This window comes from Phodopus roborovskii, unplaced genomic scaffold (assembly GCF_943737965.1).
Source record: "Phodopus roborovskii unplaced genomic scaffold, PHOROB, whole genome shotgun sequence".
Classification (NCBI taxonomy): domain Eukaryota; kingdom Metazoa; phylum Chordata; class Mammalia; order Rodentia; family Cricetidae; genus Phodopus; species Phodopus roborovskii.
The window spans coordinates 66011918-66034652 of record NW_026126418.1 but is presented as its reverse complement, the minus strand read 5'-3'; the positions used below and the strand labels follow the sequence as shown (position 1 = coordinate 66034652).

The window sequence follows — 22735 nt, the reverse complement described above, 5'->3', positions numbered from 1 at the left end:
CCAAGGCCTCTCGAGAAGTGGTTGCGTCATCCCGACTCCGCCCCTTATACAAGTCTGTCTCTTACTGGGTCGCTGCCCGGAACCTGCGCGTGGTGGCGGCGTTTTCCCGGGACCTATTGGCTGCTGGACCAAGGCAGTGAAGGGCGGAAGTGGGAGGTGTGGGTCGGGGCAAGCGGCTCTGCTGAGGCGATCTGGCCACGCTGGAGGCTGCGGGCGAGCGGGGTTCGGGGGGTACCCGTGGCATCGTGGAGAGGGCTTCTGGCGCTTCTTCAGCGTCCTCGACCGCTCCAGGGGAGCGCGGCGGGGATGGGGTACACAGCCGGGCGGCAGCCGGAGCCTCGGCCATGTTCGCGGGGCTCCAGGACCTGGGCGTGGCCAATGGCGAGGACCTGAAAGAGACCCTGACCAACTGCACCGAGCCGCTCAAGGCCATTGAGCAATTTCAGGTGAGCAGGAGGGGGCCCCGGGCTGCTGGGAAAGCCGGACACAGTTTTGCGCTTTCTCTGCTCTTGGATGGAGGAGACACTGGAGGTTCTGAGCTAGGAACCCACTGAATAACTGTTTTTGCCTTTTTCGCGGTTACCACACTGGACCCGTGTACTCAGGGCATCCATGGTGCCCGTGCTGTGTTGACTGCGGCCAAGCAAAATGCATATGCGTTGACCCTCTGCTTTTCCAGACAGAGAATGGGGTGCTGCTGCCCTCCCTGCAGTCGGCCCTGCCCTTCTTGGACCTGCACGGGACACCGCGGCTGGAGTTCCATCAGTCAGTGTTTGATGAGCTACGCGACAAACTGCTGGAACGAGTGTCAGCTATCGCCTCTGAGGGAAAGGCAGAGGAGAGGTGGGTCTCTACTGGGGAGCTTCTTATCTTTGTGGGTAGCATTTAATGCCCCCTATGGCTGCACAGTCGTGCTTGTAGATACGACCTGGAATATGTTGGAGGAGATTCCTCTGTATGTCCTGCATGTGGAGACTCACTTTCTCAACTGTGCAAATCTGCCCAGGTACAAGAAGCTGGAAGACCTTCTGGAAAAGAGCTTTTCTCTGGTCAAGATGCCATCCCTACAACCAGTGGTGATGTGTGTTATGAAACATTTGCCCAAGGTGAGAGCAATGAAGCAAGCCCTCCCAGGGGAGGTCAGTGGCCTGTGATACATACTGTCATCTTAGCTCCTGGAAAGTTTTATGGACTTGCCCTCCAGCAGGCTCTGGGCAGACTTCCCCTGGATGAGCCCTTGAGTTGGAGGGTGGGTCTTTCCTGGGAGAGGTCTATAGGGATTCTGGATGTCTGAATTCACCTGCTAAGACTTGGAGGTCCATCACAGGTGTGTCTCTGTTGCTGTGGCTGGGCTCTACAGGTTCTGTAGGCAGCTGAGGCCTCTTGGCCTGTGCTGAGGGAGACTTGGGGACACAGGCACCACTTGCAGGGAGCTGTGGTGTTTGCTCTGTAGGTCCCTGAGAAGAAGCTGAAGCTGGTGATGGCTGACAAGGAATTGTACCGAGCGTGTGCCGTGGAGGTGAAGAGGCAGATCTGGCAAGACAACCAAGCACTCTTTGGTGATGAAGTCTCACCGCTGTTGAAGCAGTATATCCTGGAGAAAGAGAGTGCACTCTTTAGCACAGAGCTCTCTGTCTTGCACAACTTCTTCAGCCCTTCCCCCAAGACCAGGCGCCAGGGAGAGGTGAGAAGGGCAGGGTATAACTCCCAGGGTTTGTGACTAGACTCTCCCTTGCCTCTTCCCTGGGAGTGCTTCTGTAAGCATGAGCTTGTATATGTAGCTTGGGAAAGGTTGGTTGGCAGAAGGTTGAGGCAGGAGGATTGCTGTGAGTTTGAGGCCTGTCTGAGTAACGTAGCAGATACTTTCTCAAAAAAAACAAAAAACACTGAATTCAACTTTTTACCTATTATTTTTTACCTGTTACTTATGTTGGCATTTTAAAAATTCAAATCTGCTATAAGCAACTTATTTATTCATTTTTGAGACAGGATCTCACAATGTAGCCCTGTCTGGTCTGAAGCTCCCTATGTAGACTAGGCTGGCTTTGAGCTCACAGAGATCCACCTGCCTCTGCTCCCAAGTACTAGGATTAAAGGTGTGTGTGACCATCACCCATTATCTTGTCAGTTCTTAAGTCAAGACTTTGTAACTAGCTTACTTTAGGCTAGCACTTGTCAATAAAAAGATAAAGTGAGTTATATAAATTATTCAAATTTTCCTAGTATGTACTTTGACAAAAGTAGATGAGGTCATTTTTGATGTTTTGCCTTAACCTGATACATTCAAAGTTTTGTCTTTCAACCTGTAATTGACATGAGCCATTGTTTAGCTATATTGCCCTCATCCCAGGAGTTACCGAGTTTGAAGCCTGGTGAGCTTTTCAAGCTTATGGCATACCATTTGCCATGTTCCACACCGGAAGAGCCTTGTGTGGCTCATTGCTCTAGTTGGGTTTTAAGTCTCCCCCATGGGTATTGCTGGCTGCCATGTAGGAGGGACTTGTGGCTCTTGCCATTCCTGTCTTTCTTTCTCTATGGTTCTCATCCTTCCCTAAACATTCCTCTTTCCCTTGTTGTCAGGCAGAGCAGGCTCCCTCTGTTTCCCAGCCTTTCTTCCACCTTCTGTTTCAACCACAGGCAGCACTGACTCCTGACGGAGGAGGACTGCTTGAGTGGCCTTGTCTTGGGTTGATTTTTTTAAAAGTTGTATTCTTATGTATATAAGCTCAAATGAAAAACTATCCAGAGGAGCAGGAAAGTATGTAGGGACGAAGTGGGAAGATGCTTTTTAGGTAAGATTATTTACAAGACCTGAATTTGAATCCCTAACACGCATAAAGAAGTCTAGGGTGGCCACAGATTCCTGCGACCCTAGAGCTGGAAGGGACAAGGCAGAATCAGGAGAAATCACTGGGCTTGCTGGCCTGCCAGTGTAGACAGAAACAAACAAGACCTGTTGAGCTACAGGTTTAGTGAAGGACCCTGTCTCAAGTATATATGGTGGAGAATGGTAGAACAGGTTTTTGCAAGTGTGGGCTCAGGTGTACCTACTTTCCAGTTGTCTAGCTCTCTGTATAGTGCCCACTGATATGCTGACTTCTTCCATGCTTCTTCTGGCTCCCTGATCCATTGGCCTTCATGACTATCCTACTTTGACATGCCACACCAGGTCTGATTTAGCCCAGTGTCCTGTGTTGAGTGGGTTATTCTACAGACTTCTTTCACCTGTCTCTTTTAGGTGTGAGCTTCCAGAGCTGACACATCAGATGTTGTTTGGACTTTTGGGCCAAGTGGCTGGATTTAGAATTAAGTCCAAAGTGTCGAAGACTTTTGTGATGGTCTCTGTTTTTTGTTTCTGCAGATGAGTCTGATGTATATCACTTTGATGCTGGCCTGTTTTTCCTCTTGGAAACTTTGCAGACTCTTCTAAGTGCTCTATGATTTTACAGCACTGGGGACATCAGGCTAATGGGTCCTCTTTCAGTCTTGGCTGTAGGACAGCTGTCTTGCCTATGAGCAGGTGCTCCCAAGTTGGTCAGTCATGTGTGAAGCAGGCACACTCCATGTCAGGGTTAGATTGTCTCTGGGATCTGTACCCAGTGAATGAGGGAGCCTTGGGGTAGCCACATGGCTTGAGTGATGTGAAGATTTTGTCCCTGAGATAAAGATCCAGGTCAGTCCAAGAGTTCTTGGCAGGGGTTTTGGAGAATGAACTACCAGAACTACTGGCTCTTGCCACCCTGCTGTCTTCTCCACTGACCTTATTACTTGCTGAGTCTAGCCTGATGACTTTGGGCTTCTTGTGATAACTTCACCTTGGACTAACCCCGAATATTTCTTTGTACCATAGGCCTGAGACTCAGTTAACCATGTCCAGTTAGCAGCTGAGCGAATTGTATTGGCTGAAGCTTTTATATTAAGCAGGATTGTGCAGTTTGCCTTTGTTGGGTAAATGTAGGGTGGGTGACACCTGCCAAGGGAGTAGGCACTGGTGTCCCTTCATGGCCCTTGCCTACAGTCCAAGATAGAGCTGAATGTCAGTGTTAGTGGTTTGATGCCAGGCACCCTGGTGTATTCTGTGGCCCTGGTACTAGCATTGGGACAAGGATGGTCACAGCCATAAGCTTGGGTACAAGACAGGGAAGGGGAGAACCCAGTTTGTCCTCATAGGCCTTAACATAGGCCCAGAGGCAGTGGCAATATAGCCTGAGCTTTCTGTGTTGGGTCTCTTTCTTCAGATGGGCTCTCAGCACTGCTTCTAGAATGAGTCACCTACCCCTTAACCTGACAGGCAGGTGCTTGAAGTTAAAGTAGATCACAGACCAAGGTATGTTTGGGATAAATGTGGAGCTACCAGCTTGAGAGCGGAAATGTCTCACACCTAAAAGAGACAGGGCATCTCTGAATCTAGGGCACCAGTGTGTGTTGTTGCCTGAGTAGTATTTATGTTTTTACTTTCTGAGACAGGGTTTTTTGGTTTTTGTTTGTTTACTTATGCAGCTCTGGCTTGTCCTGGAACTTGGTCTAGGTGAACCCAGATAGATCCACCTGCCTCTGCCTCCCGAGTGCTGAGATTAAAGGTGTGTACCACTTGTCCCTGTCCTTGGGTGAGGATTTTGGACTCCATTTTTCTGTCTTGCCCCTAGGTGGTACAGAAGCTGACACAGATGGTAGGGAAGAATGTGAAGCTCTATGACATGGTGTTGCAGTTTCTGCGCACACTGTTTCTGCGGACCAGGAATGTGCATTATTGTACATTACGAGCTGAGCTGCTCATGTCCCTGCATGACTTGGATGTCAGTGACATCTGTACTGTGGATCCTTGCCATAAGGTAGTATTGCATGCCCACCCATGCACTTCCCCTGTGTCCTCCTCTGAATTCATTAAGCCAGGAATGACCTGCTGACCACATCTAAGCTTGCTTCTCAGACTGCAAGCTTTGTGTCCCTCAGCCCCGCTGAGGGTGAACAGGTCCTGCAGAGACCTAGCTGTCCAGCTGTCCAGCTGCCTCTTGCTGGTCCTACAGCTTCCACTCTGTAGCTGTAAGTGGCAGGCCCTATGGCCATCTTTCTGTTGGGCTCTTGGTTTCTTGTGCCCAGAGCCCTCAATGCCTCTTGCTGGCCAGCACCAAGGTAATCTAGGAATGGGATTTTCTGCACCTCCCTCTATCCCCCACCAAGAGCACAGGAAATCTGAGACCACCTCCAGGGTACTGTGTGGTGTTGCTTATTGCTAAGCACTGAGCAACACCACAAAACTGCCATAATATGTCACCCCAGCTGCCAGTCCTGTTTAGTTCCCTGTCAGGGAAAACAAATATACCTCCTCTATATGCTATCCTGATCCTTGCTGCTTTGGGGCCTGAGGAGCCTCCTGCTCCCTGTAGGCCACTGGTCCCCCATGAAAGCTCACTGGTGTCTCAGTCCATACCATGTTTCCTTCTGAACACTGGGGGATGAGTACTGTGTTTCTTTTTCTTTGTTAGTACCCAGTGATTGAGTGACAAAGCAATGGTAGTCTTGGCTGTCTAAACCTGAAGAAGTCTGCTGCCCAGCCTTCAGCATGGCCCCCTTCTACTAATTGCCATTTTCTCTGTCCTCTCCAGGCTCCTTTCTACCCTGGGCTTGGCCTAGGGTGGGACTGTGGGCCTTGGCTTATGTTTATCTAGTCTTGCAGTTCCCACAGCCATTTGGGCAGTGGCAGAGTTTGACTGAGGGGTGAGAGCCTGGGTATTCTGAGATTGTATACTTCCTTCCTGTAGTTCACCTGGTGCCTGGATGCCTGTATCCGTGAGCGGTTTGTGGACAGCAAAAGAGCCCGAGAGCTACAGGGGTTTCTTGATGGTGTGAAGAAGGGGCAGGAACAAGTTCTGGGGTGAGAGTCAGCTCTGTGAGGGCCCTGGCCTGGGGATCCCAAAACAAGCATGCAGTGGGGCTTGTCTGCTATTGGTAGTTTGGGCCCATTCTGGTCTGTTTTGGGACAGTTGTGATGGGTACCAGGCTTGCTGCTAACAGTGCTAACTCATTGCTTGGAATGAGTCACAGTAGCAAAAGAGTCCATACCTGAGAGGCATGAAGTTACTGGGGGAGCCAGCATAGGGAGCTTAGGTAGGAGGGGACTGCTGTCTATAGCAAGCTAGGGTGTGCTGTCTGAGCTGAGGCCTGGATTAGATACTCCTGTCTGATTTCCAGCAACCTCTGTCTGTATGCAGACACAGTGCTGCTGGTACGGCCTTGCCATGTTTCACTGGCTTTATATTCTTTCACTGGCTAAACCTAGAGTCTAAGCCACGGATTTTGTTTTTCTTTTGAGATAGGGTTTTTTGTAGGGATTCACTGTGTAGACCAAGCACCATGTAACCTCAAACTCATCCCAGAGATGTGTCTGCTTCTTCCTCCTGAGTGCTAGGATTAAAGGCATGTGCCACCATTACTTGCCTTTTAGTCAGGGTTTTTGAAACAAAGTATGAATTTATTGGGGGGTGGATTTTTCTTTTACTCTATAGTTTAGAAGATCTTTGAGTAAGTTATGGATAATTTATGAATTCAATACAGAGAGGCTTGCCCTCTGGGGTCAGTCCCCAAGCCCGTGCATCCTAGTCTGTGGCTGTCCCTGTGCACCTGACACTGCAGCTATTAGAAACAGAATAGTCAGGCTTCTCAATTTATGCCAAGGTCTGGTTCCTTCCAGGGATTTGTCTATGATCCTGTGTGACCCCTTTGCCATCAACACACTGTCTCTGAGCACCATCAGGCACTTGCAGGAGCTGGTTAGCCAGGAGACACTACCCAGGGTGAGCATAGGCATGCTGGTGACTATGCAGAGGACATACTGTCCACTGGTGAAATTGGGTTTCGCTCAGTGGGTGGGGAATGGGTCATGAGTGCCTTATGATTGCTCTTCTAGGGTCCTGGCCCTAGGAAGCAGAGCCCTGCTTTGTTCAGGGAGACCAGAGGATGGAACAGTCTCTGTGAGCTCTTGCTGAGGCTTCTGTCTTCTTTCAGGATAGCCCTGACCTCCTCCTCCTGCTTAGGCTGCTGGCGCTGGGCCAAGGTGCATGGGACTTAATAGACAGCCAGGTCTTCAAGGAGCCCAAGATGGTATGGGGTCTAGTTTCCTCCTTTTCTTCTAATTATGGGGAATGGCAGGGTGGGGCCCTCTGGTAGCAGAACTCTACTTTTAGAGTCTTTAGGTGAACACCCATCAAGGATGCAGGGTGAGCTACTCCTTGGGGACTGGGGCCCAGTGGGGCTTTGCAGGTGCAGCCGTGATTATACCAAATGAGAGATTCAAGGACATAGCACTGGCTGGGGGTGGTGGCACACACCTTTAATCCTAGCTCTCAGGAGGCAGAGGCAGGCGGATCTCTGTGAGTTTGAGGCCAGCCTGGTCTACAGAGCGAGTTCCAAGACAGCCTCCAAAGCAATAAGAAAGAAAGAAAGAAAAAGAAAAAAAGGAACATGATAATAGAACATAGCACTGGTCATGAGTCTCAGGATACAGGAAGGAAGGATCCTGGGAACCAATGTCCAGGAAAGATGGATTTGAGGAAAGTATATTGGTTGATGTGCACTGGGCAAAGTGGTGGTTTAGGGTGTATTTTGAGAGCAGCTGGGATCAGTGGGACCTTAGTGGCCTCAGACACTCCTTCTGCCAGGAGGCAGAGCTCATCACCAAGTTCCTGCCAATGCTCATGTCCTTCGTGGTGGATGACTACACTTTCAACGTAGATCAGAAGCTTCCAGCTGAGGAGAAAGCCCCAGTCACGTACCCCAACACGCTTCCTGAAAGTTTCACCAAGTAGGACTCCAGGGCAGTGTTTGGGGGAGGCAGCAGAGTGGGGCTGCAGGTGAAGGTGCTGCCGGGTGGTCTGATTGAAGGCTGTGGCTTCTTGCATGCAGGTTTCTGCAGGAGCAACGCATGGCTTGTGAGGTGGGACTGTACTACGTCCTGCACATCACCAAGCAGAGAAACAAGAATGCACTCCTGCGCCTGCTGCCTGGACTCGGTGAGTCCCGATGGCTATGCTGCTTGCCTGCCACCTATGACCTGAGCTGGGCCTGAGCTCTGTCATTGTTTCTGCCTTCACCCCCAACTTCTATAGCTTGATTTCCATGTCAGTAGGCACTGTGTGTGTGTGTGTGTGTGTGTGTGTGTGTGTGTGTGTGTGTGTGTGTGTATGTATGTATGTATGTATGTTTGTAGGCAGGTCTTAGCTCTGTTTCAGAGTTACTGGTGGGTCTTATGATTTCCTGCAGAAGGGATTCATAGCCAGGTGTGGTGGCACACTTAATTCCAGCAGTTAAGAGGCAGAGGCCAGCAGATCTCTGTGAGTTCAAGGTCACCCTGGTCTACATAACCAGATGTCTCCTTCCAGCTTTATGTGGGTTCCAGGCAGTCAACTCAGGTCTCCAGGCTTGTGGGTGTTGTTTTCTTTTGTTTTGTTTTGTTTTGTTTTTTTTAAAACTCACTGAGCCATTTGGCCAGACCTCTGTTTAGGTTGTCCAGGAGAGATCCTGTCTCAAAACAAAACAAACAACAACAACAAAAACCTTTATTTTGTTCTGATTGGTAAAAAGCACAACTCTTTGGTGTTTATACAGACCCCTTATTCAAGGGGCCTCTTTCCCCTAGCTGCCTGGGGATAAAAAGGGAGTTCTGAGTGGGCTCTTCAGTAGTAAAGCTATGGGATATAGTGTGGTTCAGTGATAAGAGCATTAACCTGGCATGAATAAGGTACTGGATTCTATCCCCAGCAACAACAACAGCAACAAAAACAACCACCTAAAGCTACAGGCTTCCTGGGAAGGGTTGCTGCAGTGACATCCTATGTCTTTGTGATGACAGGCTCCAGGCATTTGCGGACTCATCCTTTGTCCTGAGTTTAGAGGATTGAAAATAAAGATGGGATTTCTTTTCATTTTTTCCCCAATTTTATTTTGTTTTAAGATAGAGACTCACTGTGTAGCCCTGGCTGTCATGGAAGTTACTGTGTAGACCAGGCTGGCCTTGAACTCAGAGATCTACTGCCTCTGCCCCCTGCCTTAGCCCTTCAATGCTGGGCATCACCAGCCAGCTTCTCCTCTAAATGTGTTTGTAAGTCACTGGTATACTTGTTTTCTGCTTGGTCTGTGTATATTGGTTTATGTAGCTTCCATCTCACTGGATTTTCTTGGCCTGCCCTGTAGTTTTCCTTTCAACAAGTTACCACAGATTTAGCAGCTTAAAACAGCTCAGACTTAAACTGTCTATTGTTCTAGAGTCAGGAAATTTGAAGTGAGCCTTGCTGAGCTAAAATAGGGTATAGCCAAATTCCTTCTATACAGTCTATGCCTTCTCCAGGTTTAGAGGTATCAAAACATCCTGTTGGTCACAGAGTTAGCTTGCTTAAGACCTTAGGAATACATGGAGTAACTTTGATTTGCCTTTCCATGCATTTCAGTCTGTTTTGTCAGTCATCTGGTATGATACCAATAAACTGGCAGTATGGCTTGCCCTTCCTGGCTGAGGGATGTCTACCTGTAATGTACCTGTGGTGCAGCATTCAGTCATGTTTAGAAAAAATCTCAAGGCTGGAGAGATGGCTCAGTGGTTAAGAGCACTATTTGTTGTTCAGAGGATTCCCAGTTAATTCCCCAATCTACATGGAAGCTCACAACTGTCTGTAACTCCAGTTCTAGGGGATCCAATGTCCTCTTCTGGCCTCTGTAGGCACCAGATACATCCATAATATACAAACATACATCAGGCAGAATATCTATACACATAAAATTAAATTTCAAAAAAAAACTTGCTTGATCTTATGTTTGAATGAGTTCTAATCAGTTTTCTTGAATTTTGTTTTTAAAATATTTAATATTCTGTATATGTAGCTGTGCACACCACAGCTCCTGTTTATAGGTCAGAGGAAACTTTGTGGAGTCAACTCTCTCCTCCCACCTTCCTGTGGGTTCCAGAAAATCAGCTCAGGGCTCCAAGTTTGTGTTGCCTTTACCCACTCATTTGCTTGTTTGTTTTGTTTATTTTTGAGACAGGGTCTCTATGTAGTCCTAGCTGACCTGGAACCAATATAGATCAGGCTGGCCTTTTAACTCAGAGATCCACCTGCCTCTGCCTCCCAAATACTGGGATTAAAGACATATACCATCACACCCAGCTCTGCCAGTGCTGACTAAAGCCTGTGCCACCATGCCTGGCTCCAAATATGGACTAAACTCCTGGTCTTGCCTTTGCCTGCCATCTTCTGACATTACAGGTGTATACCACCATGCCCAGCCATATTAGGTACTTTGTATAGCTGTGATACCAACAGAAGCAACAGAATAAACAAGAATGTTTTTTAAGTCTGTTTTCTACTTTTATTTGATTTTTGGTTTTGGCTTTTGAGACAGGATCTCAATATATAGTTCTGGGTGTCCTGGAGCTCACAATATAGATTAAGGTTGGCTTCGACGTCACAGATCTACCTGTGTACACCTCCCCAGTGCTAGGACTAAAGGTGTGTGCCACCAAGCCCCAGCTAAGAGTTTATTTTTGTTTTGTGAGTGTTTTGCCTAAAGGAATATGAGTGTACCAGGTGTGTGCAGTGACCACAGAGTCCAGAGAGTATCAGACCCGCTGGATCTTGAATTCCAGGCTGCTGTGAGCCACCATGTGGATGTTAGTAATTGAATATGTGTTCTTTGCAAGAGTGCCAGTGTTTCTAAGCCCTGAGCCACCTCCAGTCTCAAATTAATCATTTTGACCCAGTTTCAGAGAGTTTCAGTTCATATTGGTGGGGAAGACATAGCAGAGCACAGCAATGGGAGTATGTGGCAGAGGCTATTCGTGTCACAGCAAACCACGAAGCAGAGTGGGACCCTCAAATGCCTGCTCTTAGTGATCTACTCCACCAGCTTGGCCTCACCTCAAAATAGCACCATCAGCGGGGACCAAATGTTCAAAGCATGATCCTGTAGGAGATGTTTCAGAATCAGACCAGAACACTTGTCTTAGTAGGCATCCTACCTTGGGGGGGGGGGGGGGAAGGATGATTTTAAGACCAGGGCCGCCTCTGAACAAACCTGCTGTGAGCTTTGTGTCACTGGATGGATGGATGGATGGTGGCTGAGTTCCTGTGTCTTGGGCCCAAGTCAGGATTTTCAAGTGTCATGGTTATTTGAAGGTGGAAGAATACAAGCATCTCAGCCTCTTGGTAATCATGCATATGGCCAGGCAGGGCATGGACATCAAATCTGTTTTCATTAATACCCCCAGAACAGCTGAGTCTCCCTGAAAAGTGTTCCAGCTTTCCCATAGGTTCAAGTGGTTCCAACTAGCTCTGCCATCAAAACACCTGCTCCAACTGTCAGGAATGGTGGTGGATCCCAAGGTTGTCTACACAGTGTCTGTCCTTAGGCAAGGCCACACTGTCATCTCTTCTTGAGTGACTGCTGTCTGGGCATCACTCTGTGGTCTGTCTCTAGCAGCCCGGCCTGTGGTAGCAGCACTCTTCATGTCATTGGTTGTGAGCAGGTTTCATCTACAATTGCTTGGCCATCTGCCCTACTTTGGTGTCTTCCAATCGGGCGTTTGGCAGTGTTTGTGTTCTTAACTGAGGAGTCATTGGGAGGGTTTGGCAGACTCCCCTCTGGGCTGTATACTCCTATGCTACTGCATATCTTTGGTTGTTTGTGGACTTTCTCTCTGTGGAGGTCAATTTTGTTGGGCAGAGCATCTTTCCTTCATCGTACTCTAGCTGTGGTCTTCTGGCCTGAGAGCTACAGACTACCTATCTCCTTCACCTAGTCAAGTCTCTCTGCGCACCTTAGTCCTGGAGAACAGAGGCCGAGCCATCACCCTGTTGTGTTTTCAGTGGAAACTTTTGGTGATCTGGCCTTCAGTGACATCTTCCTCCACCTGCTCACTGGGAGTCTGGCACTCCTGGCTGATGAATTTGCCCTGGAGGATTTCTGCAGCAGCCTCTTTGATGGCTTCTTCCTCACTGCATCTCCTAGGTAGGACACACAACCCACCGGAACTTCATTTCTTGTCAGTTCTGTGCTTGACAGTGTGGGAGGGGCGTTGAGCACTGGGACCTGTGCTATAGTGGGTAATTCCTGGGTGTAGCTTGGGATGTCCCGGTTCTCTAGGTGGGGTGGGAGGAGCTGAACCCACATGCCAGCCCCAGGTGGGCTGTGCCTAGGAAGGAGTAGCTGTTCTGACCCCTCCAGCCTCACTGTTTTCTTCCAGGAAGGAAAACGTGCATCGTCATGTGCTGAGGCTTCTCCTCCACTTGCACCCAAGGGTGGCCCCTTCCAAGCTGGAGGCATTGCAGAAGGCTCTGGAGCCCACAGGCCAGGTAGGTATCCTCAGTTCCCATTTTTAATAGAGCATTGCTCTGAATGCACCTGGCTGACCCAGCTGTGGCATGCATGTCCTTGGTGCTTACCTTCATGGTTTTCTTTTCTTTTTTTTCAAGACAGGGTTTCTCTGTAGCTGTCCTAGAACTCACTTTGTAGACTAGGCTAGCTTCTAGTTCAGAGATCTGCCTGCCTCTGCCTTCTGAGTGCTGGGCTTAAAGATGGGCACCACCACCGCCTGGCCTACTTCTGTATTTTTTTATTTTATTTATGTATTATGCTTATTTATTATGCAGTGTTCTGCCTACATGTATGTCCACATGCCAGAAGAGGGAACCAGATCTCATTACAGCTTCCATGTGGTTGCTAGGAATTGAACTCAGGACCTCCGGAAGAGCAGCCAGTGCTCTTAACCTCTGAGCCATCTCTCCAGCCCCTACTTCTGTATTCTTAATGGTTGATCTTATTTGTGCGTTCACTCCTCCAAGTAGGCTCAGACTACCTGCTCTATTCTCTATTGCATGCCTGTTTTTAATGTGCATTGGTGTTTTGTCATGGGTGTTGGATCCTCTGGAATTAGAGTTACAGACAGTTGTGAGTTGCCATGTGGGTGCTGGGAATTAAACCCAGGACCTCTGAAAGAGCAAGTGCTTTTAACCTCTGTGGCATCTTTTAAGCCCCCAGGCATGCCTGTCTTAGTTAGGGTCTTCAGGATCTCTATTGCTGTGAAGAGACACCATGACCACAGCCCTTTTTTTTTTTTTTTTTTTTTTTAAGATTTGTTTATTATGTATAAAGTATTTTGTCTAGATGTGTCCCTGCAGGACAGAAATGGGTACCAGATCGTATTACAGATGGTTATAAGCCATCATGTGGTTGCTGGGAATTGAACTTACGACCTCTGGAAGTGGAAGAATAGTCAGTGATCTTAACCACTGAGCCATCTCTCCGCCCCCCCTTTTTTTTTTTTTTTTTTTTTTTTTTTTTTTTTGAGACAGGGTTTCTCTGTAGTTTTGCATCCTGTCCTGGAACTTCCTTTGAAGACCAGGCTGGCCTGGAATTCACAGAGATCCACCTGCCTCTACTTCCCGAGTGCTGGGATTAAAGTCGTGTCCACCACCACCACCACCCGGCAACCACAGCAACTCTTTTTTTGAGACAGGCTTTCTCTGTATTGCTTTGGAGCGTGTCCTGGAACTTGCTCTGTAGATCAGGCTGGCCTCGAACTCACAGAGATCCACCTGCCTCTGTCTCCCGAGTGCTGGGATTAAAGGTGTGCGCCACCAATGCCTGGCCCTAGCAACTCTTATAATGGAAAAATATTTAATTGGGGTGGCTTACAGTTCAGAAGCTATCATCATGGTGTTGGCGAAGTAGCTGAGTGCCCTATGGCTTGACTTGTAGGCAACAGGAAGTAGTCTCACTGGGTATGGCTTGAGCATATATGAGACCTCAAAGCCCACCCCCACAGGGACACACCTACTCCAACAAAGCCACACCTCCTAATGTGTCACTCCCTTATGGGGCCATTTTCTTTCAAACCACCACAATGCCTGTGTCTGGTTTTCTCACAGAGTGGGGAGGCTGTGAAGGAGCTCTACTCCCAGCTTGGTGAGAAGTTGGAGCAGTTGGACCATCGAAAGCCCAGTCCTACCCAAGCTGCAGAGACCCCAGCCCTGGAGCTGCCTCTTCCCAGTGTGACTGCTCCAGCTCCACTGTGAGGCTCTATGGGACTGTTTAGTGGTAGTACCCCTATGGGAGGAGGCCTAGTCAACTAGGAGTGCAGGGTGAGCTGAGGGCTGCTCCTTGGCAAGATATTCTCTCCTCTAAGTTGCTGTCTGGACCAAGAGGTTCTCAGTGGTCTACTTGCACATCAAAGGGGGACCCATGATGGTATGGTGGGGCTTGGTCCCTGTTTGACTCTGGCAGAGATGGATGGTGGTTGGTATTAAGAAAAAGCCAGTTAATTTTCTGAGAGCAATGGATAGAGAGGCCTGACTGAGCGGATAGTCAGATTGGACAAAGCCCAAGGAGAAAGATATACTGGGTTTGCCAGAGCCAATTTGCTGGGCCTGTTACCCCAAGCACAGCAGTGGTGTCCTCCACAGAAGCCAGGTGGAGTCTGCAGGAAGCAGAGGCCTGAGCACGTTTCTGTCAGTGCGTAGTCCTTGCTGACTGAGATCTGTAGGCGGAGCTCTTCCCGGCAGCTCCCCACCTCAGTGTATGTACTCTTTGTAACAGAAAGCAAATCCTTGCCCAGCTACATGTTTTGGCCCTTGCGTAGGGGACGATGGGTGTACACACTGAAGTTTCCACTTATGTAAATAAAGCACATTTTGATAAATCCATGGTGAGAGATTCTGTTTGTTCTGGGTCTGAGAGCAGGGGTGGGTGTAAGATTCTCTCTCTTTTTTTTTTTTTTTTTTTTTTTTTTTTTTCAAGACAGGGTTTCTCTGTGTAATAGCTCTGACTATTCTGGAACTTGCTTTGTAGACCAGACTGGCCTTGAACTCACAGAGACCCACCTGCCACTTCATCTGGAGGATGCAACATTCTTCTGGAGAGTCAATACTTTGGCCTCTGTGCCTGGCAACCTTGCTCTGAGGGACCTGGCTTAGGGCCTAGCTGCTGGAAGATCTCAAGGCTCTCAGCTCTGTGCCTTGATCTCTGTCCCAATATCTAGGTGTGCAGTCTTTCACTCCTTTCAGAATGAGGGATTGGAATCACTAGGAGGACCAAGCATGAGCCCTACGTCATAAGTGATTCTGAACATCACACTTTCCAGCCACATGGCAGCTTAGTTATCCCTTGAATGGCTAGGGAAAGTCCAGCTGGGCGCTGGGCATCACTGCCCTTCAGGACATGAAACACCAGACAGTGGCTGAGCAGGGCAGCTATGTGAGGCATAATGAAAGCCCCCTGTCTATGATGGGGTCAGGCAGGTGTGGGTGGTTGCAGGGCCCTCAGGTCTATACCTGGCTTTTCCCAGCTGTGAATGAATGGATATGCTCCCTGGTTGAGTCTGGCTGTTTCTTACCAGGTGGGGGAGGGGGCAGGCAGTGGAGTATATCCCTGAAGCTGAGGGAAGGGGGATGGGACTGTATTAGTTCAATTTTCTGTTGTAACACTATAAGCTAGATGAGTCATAAAGAAAGTATGTTTATTTTGGCTTAAGGACCTGGTCCAAAGTCCAGAGTGTATTTGATGACAGCCATCTTTCCAGCAGAGGACTGAGGCAAAGGGTACCTCATAGTGTCGGGGGGTGTGTGTGAGTGTTCTCTTTAAAGCCATGCCAGTCCCATAATCTCTTGACCCTAACACCACCCATCTTGGAGATATACCACAGTTGAATTTTCAGCCTTCTACCACTTCTGACTGGGGGCCTGGGGGAGCTTCAGCACATCACACCAGAGCCACAGGAACACTGCAACATTGCTAAGTTTCCAGCTGAGGAGAGATCAAATGTCAAATGTCATGGATGCAGGCCATCAATTAGGGAAACTGCTACTGGATTCTTTTTATTATTTGGGTTTTTTTTTTTTTTTTTTTCTTTTCAAGACAGGATTTCTCCATGAAGCCTTGGCTGTCCTGGAAAGGGAAGGGGCTTGGTGGGTGAAGAGGGTCTGGGTTGCAGCTGGTGAGTTTGGACTTTACAATAGGGTTGGACAAGAGAGTGGGCAGTGGGGTGGGACTTTCTGCTTATAAAGGCCTTATCCTCACAAAGATTAAGTCTGGGACATAAGCTCCCCGAATGTGCCACTTTAGCAGGCCTTACCCCAGAATGGGACTGGACCCTAGAAAATTTGACAGATCAGCCAGCCTCTTGAAAAATAGACTGGCCAACATTGGGCCCACTTGGAAATCACTCTTGTCTCTTTCTTTCAGGGCCTGGTCAGCTGCTTCAGGGCCAGTGTCCTTCCTGGGTCAGAAAAGTTTTTCAGACAAGAGAGTGGAGGTTTCTAAGAGGCCCTCCCCTTCTGGGCCTGGTCAGTCAGAAGTCTGCAAGGATATTTCACCTGGTTCTAGGCTGGCCAAGGAAACAACCAGCTCCCTTTGAGAATGGGAGGAGTCTGGGCCCATCCAGGCAGGCCACTTCCTGCATAAATGGGCACAGAGGTGGGCAGGGCCCCAGGCAACCAGGTTGCCGTGAAAAGTCTAAAGCTTCTGTCTTCTAATTCTTGGCCCAAGGACATTTCTAAATGTGCTCCTCCCTCTTCAAAAGGCCTCTGATCCTAGCTCTGGCTGGAACTTCTGTCTCTTGTGTCTTGTCTTAGGAGTCCAGCAGAATGGGTAAAGGGGTGGAAGGAAAGGAAGCAGAGAGGAAAATGACCTGCTTTCTGCTTGTTTACAGTGGACTGAGAGCCTCGTAAGGACCTCTAGAGTCCCTTAGTCAGTTTTGCTGGGTCAGGGGAAGGACTATGCTGGCAGAAGCAGGATCAGTAAAGGGCAGACTGAGCTTTTCAGAGTCCAGGGAACCTATAGGAAGAACTGTTGGAAGTGCCCTCCCTCCCTATGTTCCCTGGCATAAACACTAGGACGGAGAGTGGGTAAATTGCAGATTAGGGGTTCTAGACCCGGTCAGCCAGGCCTCCCCCACCCGCTCATCCATTCAGCCCAAGCTCCGCCCGCCAGCACCCCTGACTCACTTCCTTTGCATCTCAGCGGAAACCTCCCCAGAGCTTCCTCTGCTTCGGTCCCTGGGGACCTGGTAGGAGTCACAGCCCCTTCAAGCCTGAGCTGAGTCAGGCGGACCCTGACCCACCCACCTCACCTTTTTGTGGGGAGGACTAGCATTTCCTGCTTCCTGGCCTTGGAAGGGAGTGGCTGAGCTGGGGAGTCTGAACAGCTGCAGGTAGGGGATGATGAGATGGAGAGGTTCAGGCCAGCCTCCTCATAGTCAGAGCCCTAGCCTTTCCCCGGCTCCCCTTTTTGTTCATTTTTCTGCTCTGTTGTGTCCACTGGGAGGACATGTTGAGGGACCCCAGATTTGGGCACGGGTAGGGGTTAAGGATGGGAGTAGGGTTGAAAGGCCTAGGTTGTGGCTGGGGGCAGTGCCAGGGTCCATTCCCCAAAACATGGAAGTTTGGTCTGTACATACCTTTACACCAACTGCCCCTGAGTATGGTGACGGTCTCAGCTCTTAGGGGTACTGGGTCCTCTGGTCCAAGGGGTCTATTAGGGACCTGTAAGGCTTTTGACAGTCCCATAGGTGCTGGGGGTGGGTGCGGGGTCCAGTTTGACCGTTCTTTACCCCTAATCGGTGACAGTGTGACCCCGAATCCTCCGCTTCTTCCTCCAAGAAGGAAGTCAGCAGCCTGATAAATTATACAATACCCCCACCCCACCCCCGCACTTCCTCAAGGCCTGGGTTTTTTCTCTAGAGATTTGCATGCATTGGGGCCCTCCTGCTGAGCAGCAGCTTCCTGGTCAGTGGGGGTGAGGCGAGGCGGAGCCAGTGTTTGGCCGTGAAGTACCTTAAGCGACCCCCAGAGGCTAAGATCAGGGACTCAGGAGGTGCTCCAATTTTCCTATTGCAGGGAGGGGGACCTACATGCCCAGGACAGCTCCTACACCATGGATCGCGGCCAACCTAGCCTAGAGCCCCAGGCCAAGGGCCCAAGCGTGATCGCGCCGGTGCGCGCAGTGCTTCGTCTACGCCGCCGCGTCTGCGTCCTGCGCAAGAGGCGCCTCTTGCAGCTAGGCACGGAACCGGACGCTGGGACAGGGGTACTCAGGTCCAGCGGCAGCTCCGGGATTCTGCGTGCGGACCTAGACCAACCTAAGTTCTTCACGTTCGACAGCCTGACGGAGTTGTCTTCCAGGACACCACGCAAGAGGCGTAGGCGTAGTCGGGTAGTGCTCTATCCTGAAACCTCACGAAAGTACCGACCCCGCACAGAGCGCCAGAGCCGTGCACAGCGTTGTCTGTTGCTGCTTGTAGCCATCGTGGGGTTCCAGGTTCTTAACGCCATCGAGAATCTGGACGATAATGCACAACGTTATGACCTCGATGGGCTGGAGAAGTCACTGCAACGTTCTGTGTTTGGCCAGCCAGCTGCTGTGGGCCGCATTATGGCCCTGCTGCGGGACTACCTGGCTACACACGTGCACAGTCATCCCTTGCTCCTGGCTCTGCATGGGCCCAGTGGTGTGGGCAAGAGTCATGTGGGGCGCCTGCTGGCACGCCACTTCCATGCAGTGCTGGAGGATGGCGCGTTGGTGCTACAGTACCATGCACGACATCACTGTCCAGAACTGCGCCCAGTTCAGGACTGCCGGAATGAACTGGCACAGCGTGTGGCAGATGTGGTGGCACAGGCTGAGGCCAAGGAGAAGACCCCTCTCTTGGTCCTGGATGAGGCTGAACTACTGCCACCTGCGTTGCTAGATGAGCTTCATGGCCTCCTGCAGCCACAGCGCTCCCACCATTACCACAACGCTATCTATGTACTCCTAAGTGGTGTTGGCGGTCTAGAGATCACGCACTTTGTGCTACAGAACGCATCACGTATGTTGCCCCCACACCGCCACAGTGCAAGTAGCACTCAGGCTGAGGTGTCCCAAGCTGAGGAGGAGTTACACAGCAGCCTTCACGAGCTCCTGGCCCGAGAGCACCCTTTGTGGCACTCTGCAGCCATTGTGCCCTTCCTGCTGCTAGACAAGCCAGATGTGGTCAACTGCTTCCGAGAGGAGATGGCAGGGGAGGGCTTTTTCCCTGAGCAGGAGCTGGCAGAGCATCTGGCAGAACAGCTCAGCTACTATCAAGTTGCTGGACATGAATTTGCCATCACTGGCTGCAAGCAGGTAGTAGCTAAGGTCAACCTCTTGCAGCAGAAACCTGCACATGCTGGACACTAGCCAATGGCCCCAGGCGTTTGAGCTGTTGAAGAGCACAGGAAGAATGTCAGGTGATCAGTGGCTCCCCAAGGCTGCTTTGATCCAGGAGCTAGGGAGGCTGAGCTCTGAGCTCCCTCCCTGCTTCCTCTTCCACTCTAGCCTTAAGGGTCACCAGGAAAGCAGCCACTTCCTATCTGTAGTCTAGTCCCTCTTCTTAGCCCCCACTATGTCCATCATCTCCCAGAACATGTGATAGGGCCTCCCACAACCCCAGGAGGTGGATGTGTGGATGTGTGCACTCATGATACAGATTATCTCAGATGAGTGGCTGTAGTGACAGCCTGGTCCTGTTGGAATCTGCGGTAGTCCCTGTGCTTCTCACAAACACCCAATGACCCCTTGGATGCCTCCTTAGCTTAGAGGCCACAAGGTGGGGATCGCTTCTCCAGGCCCTCCTGAGACGGCAGTGGGGTGGAGAGAGGTCTGCAAGCCAGTGCGTAGATCCAGTGTCATGGAGCATGGACTTGGCTGAATGTGGATCTAAGTGGGCCAGGCTACCTGTTTGCTCTAGTCTTGTCTTAGTGCTGAGGGACTCATTCCTTCCACTTGGTCCCTTCCTGCCATCTGCTCTGGAGTGACAGCACTGGAGTCCACAGCAAATAATGGCAGCAGTGAAAGTTTGCAGGAAGCACCAGGCATGCATGAGGTCCAGTGGGGTGGGAGACAGCTCAGGCTCTTGGCTGGACCCATGGGCTGACCAAAGGAGTCAGGGCCTCTACCTGCCTGTGCTGGGCTGGATGTGGAGACCCCTTTTCCTTGACAGTGTAACTGTCTGGTCACCACAGTTACATGGGGGTGAGGTTCCCCATAGCTTTTGGTGCCCCAGCTTCAGCCCTCTCAATCCCATCTGCACATGCTCAAGAAGAGCAAGGTGCTGTGGAATTTTTTTGGTATGAGGCACCTTAGTAGTGCTCTGGCAACTTCTGTGCTGCCTCCTGGTGGCTGCACCCAGCCCTTGTCTGTAATTGATCACCATTGCGGGTTAGAAAGGGGCCTGACAGTACAGCAAGAATGACACCAGAGGAGGTTAGAGAGGAGGAGCCCCTCCAGGGAGGTGGTGTGTCCTCCCCACCCTGAGGAGAGGAGACATGCTGGGAAACCACCCAAACTCAGGTTTCCCAACATCACCGGCAGGCTCCCTGAGCAGGTCCTTGCACATTTTTAATTGTGTCCCATTCAGCTTGTTCCAGCTGTGGTCTGAGGACCTGTGTGCTACAGTGACTGGGAGAAGGACTCTGAAAAAAGAACACCCCCACCTGCTGTGCTCTGCACACAGATCTATTGCCTGGGAGGTGACCAGCACATCCTTCCTCAGGCCCCAGGACTCCTTCCTGCTCTGAGGTCTCCCTGAGGTTGAAAGGTTGGGCCGGAGTTGCAATGGGATGCAGAGGGTAGGATGGCCAGACCTGGGAATCCAGGAGGTTCACCATCCACCTTAGTTCACCTGCCGAGCCGCAGGGAAGGTAGAGGCTCTTGCTTTACCTTCAGGCCTTTGCGTTGATGCTTCAAGGGGTTTGTGTGCATGACCTGCAGAGTAGGGGTGCTGGGCAGTCCTTGCAGGGTGATGCTGGGGTCCTCAGCACTCCCCAAGAAGGCCCCCAGGATTGTCAACTGAAAACTCACGTGAAGAGTCTGCTACCCAGCCAAGGTTGCTTGTATTCACCTCAGTTAACATTGCAGAGCATCTATTTAGTGAAGATCCAAACCCATGCAGAGTTTTGTTTTTATTTATTTATAAAACAATACATTTATAAAATAATTGCAACGAGGCCAATTTCTTGTCTTAAGAGGCCTGTACACCCAACACTGAGAAGGTTGTATCGTGCTTGTAAATAAATTGCAGCTCAAATCTAAGAGTTTACTGTCTCCTTTTGGTTTTCTGTTTGCTTCACCTACAGAGTGAGAGAGGCATACTGAAACCTGTCGATGGTAAATTCACCAGCTTCTCTCTAAGCCTCTATTTAATAATTCCTAGGCCTGGAGATGGGCATGGTGGCGCATACCTTTAATTCCAGCACTCAGGAGACAAAGGCAGGCAGAGTTCTGAGTTCAAGGTCAGCCTGTTCTACAGATGGAGTTCCAGGACAGACAGGGCTACACAGAGAAACCCTGTCTCAAAAAACCCCTCAGTCTTCCCCCCACAAATGATTTTTGTTTTCAGACAGGTTCTTGCACTTGTAGCCCAGGCTCGAACTTGTGAGCCTCCTAAATGTTGGAATTACACTTGTGTGCCACTGTGCTGGTCAAATGATTGTCTTATTTTTCAATAATTGAGAAGTTCTGAAGAGGGAAGTGTAATAGGAAACTGAGCTTCAGAGCACAGCCAGCAGAGACTGTTCAGGAAGTCCATAAATAGTTTTTAATGCTTTTATTCTTTTGAGACAGACTTGCTATGAGAACTTAGTTAACCTAGAACTCACATTCCTTCATGTGTTTTCTTTTTTTGCTTTGTTTTGTGTTTGAGACAGGATCTTGCTATACAGCCCAGGTTTGTCTTGAACTCTGTAGCCCAGACTGGCCTCAGGCTCGCTCTCACTTTGCATCAACCCTCCTGTGACCTACAAGCAGAGAGAATTAGCTCCAAGTGGCCTCGGTCTTTTGAAACCTCAAAGCCCTGGTGACACCTTCAGCAAGATCTAATCCTTCCCAAATAGTTATACCAACTGGTAGTCAAAATAGGAGCCTATGGGAGTCATTCCCATTCAAGCCACCATATTATAGCCTCTAGCATAGCCAACCTGGAGAAGGAAGTTGGAGGAGAGAAGGAATATCAACTCTAGGTTTGGGAAAGTGGAGTAAGTATAGCCATCACAAATGGGGAAAAAAATCCCATTTTCCAAAATGGAAAGGTCTCAAGAATGTTGGTGGGGGTGATGGGTGGACACCTCGGCTTGGTGGTGTCCTCAGCAGCCCTCTGACAGTATTCACTAGATCCCCTCCAACTCACAGATTCTCTGCATTCTAACCAGCTTTCTGCCTCTTCTAATAAGACATCTCTGAACTCCTTGAACTCTGGTGCAGCCTCTTACCCTCTTGTAGCCTTTCTATAATCTGCATTTGTACATAGGTATAATAACTACCATGTGATGTATAATGTATCACCTGAGATTAATATTGGCCATTGAGACTGGAACAGAAAACCTGTGTTTGTCAATGGCCGACCGTCAAGAGAAATCAGGGCTACTTGGCCAATTGCAGCTATAGCAACTGACCTGGTTTTATGAGTTTATTTTTATCCAATAAACTGACATTGCATAAAGGCACAAATATGCCTTTGTTTCTGACAGCATGCTGTGGCAACAGGAGAGCTATAGATGAAACAAAATGGATGGAGGTGGAGCTAGGAAGGCTTTCATGAGGCCCATCACGGGGTGGCTGTTTATTTCTGGCAAAATATTAGCATTTTTTTGTAAAATAATTAGAAGGGTTTATTATTATTTCCTGTATGTGGGTGTTTTGCCTAGATATATGTTTGTGCACTACATGTATGTCTGGT

General features: G+C 49.6%; 2 protein-coding genes and 1 long non-coding RNA gene across 4 annotated transcripts; 2 read left to right on the top strand and 1 right to left on the bottom strand.

The window, feature by feature from the left end:
• The first annotated feature begins 127 nt into the window (after positions 1 to 127).
• Nelfb (negative elongation factor complex member B) lies at positions 128 to 14686 on the top strand. 2 transcript variants are annotated; one of them, XM_051184790.1, is made up of 13 exons: positions 129 to 446; positions 680 to 843; positions 1007 to 1106; positions 1454 to 1684; positions 4647 to 4832; positions 5763 to 5875; positions 6692 to 6794; positions 7006 to 7101; positions 7659 to 7801; positions 7903 to 8009; positions 11856 to 11997; positions 12233 to 12341; positions 13917 to 14686. In XM_051184790.1, the coding sequence occupies exons 1-13, from the start codon at positions 345 to 347 to the stop codon at positions 14061 to 14063; spliced, it is 1743 nt and encodes a 580-aa protein (XP_051040747.1). In that variant the 5' UTR covers positions 129 to 344; the 3' UTR covers positions 14064 to 14686. The 2 variants fall into 2 exon arrangements, with proteins under 2 accessions (XP_051040748.1, XP_051040747.1); XM_051184791.1 differs by lacking the exons at positions 6692 to 6794; positions 7006 to 7101; positions 7659 to 7801 and having other exon boundaries at positions 128 to 446.
• A 795-nt stretch (positions 14687 to 15481) lies between these two features.
• LOC127222571 (uncharacterized) lies at positions 15482 to 17881 on the bottom strand. The gene is made up of 2 exons (XR_007834551.1): positions 17441 to 17881; positions 15482 to 15789 (listed from the first exon to the last, which is right to left on the bottom strand). It is a non-coding gene; the product is annotated as an uncharacterized LOC127222571 (long non-coding RNA).
• A 35-nt stretch (positions 17882 to 17916) lies between these two features.
• On the top strand, positions 17917 to 21093 carry Tor4a (torsin family 4 member A). Its single transcript, XM_051184789.1, has one exon. It carries the CDS (start codon positions 17917 to 17919, stop codon positions 19198 to 19200), a length of 1284 nt encoding a protein of 427 aa, XP_051040746.1. The 3' UTR covers positions 19201 to 21093.
• The last annotated feature ends 1642 nt before the right edge of the window (positions 21094 to 22735 follow it).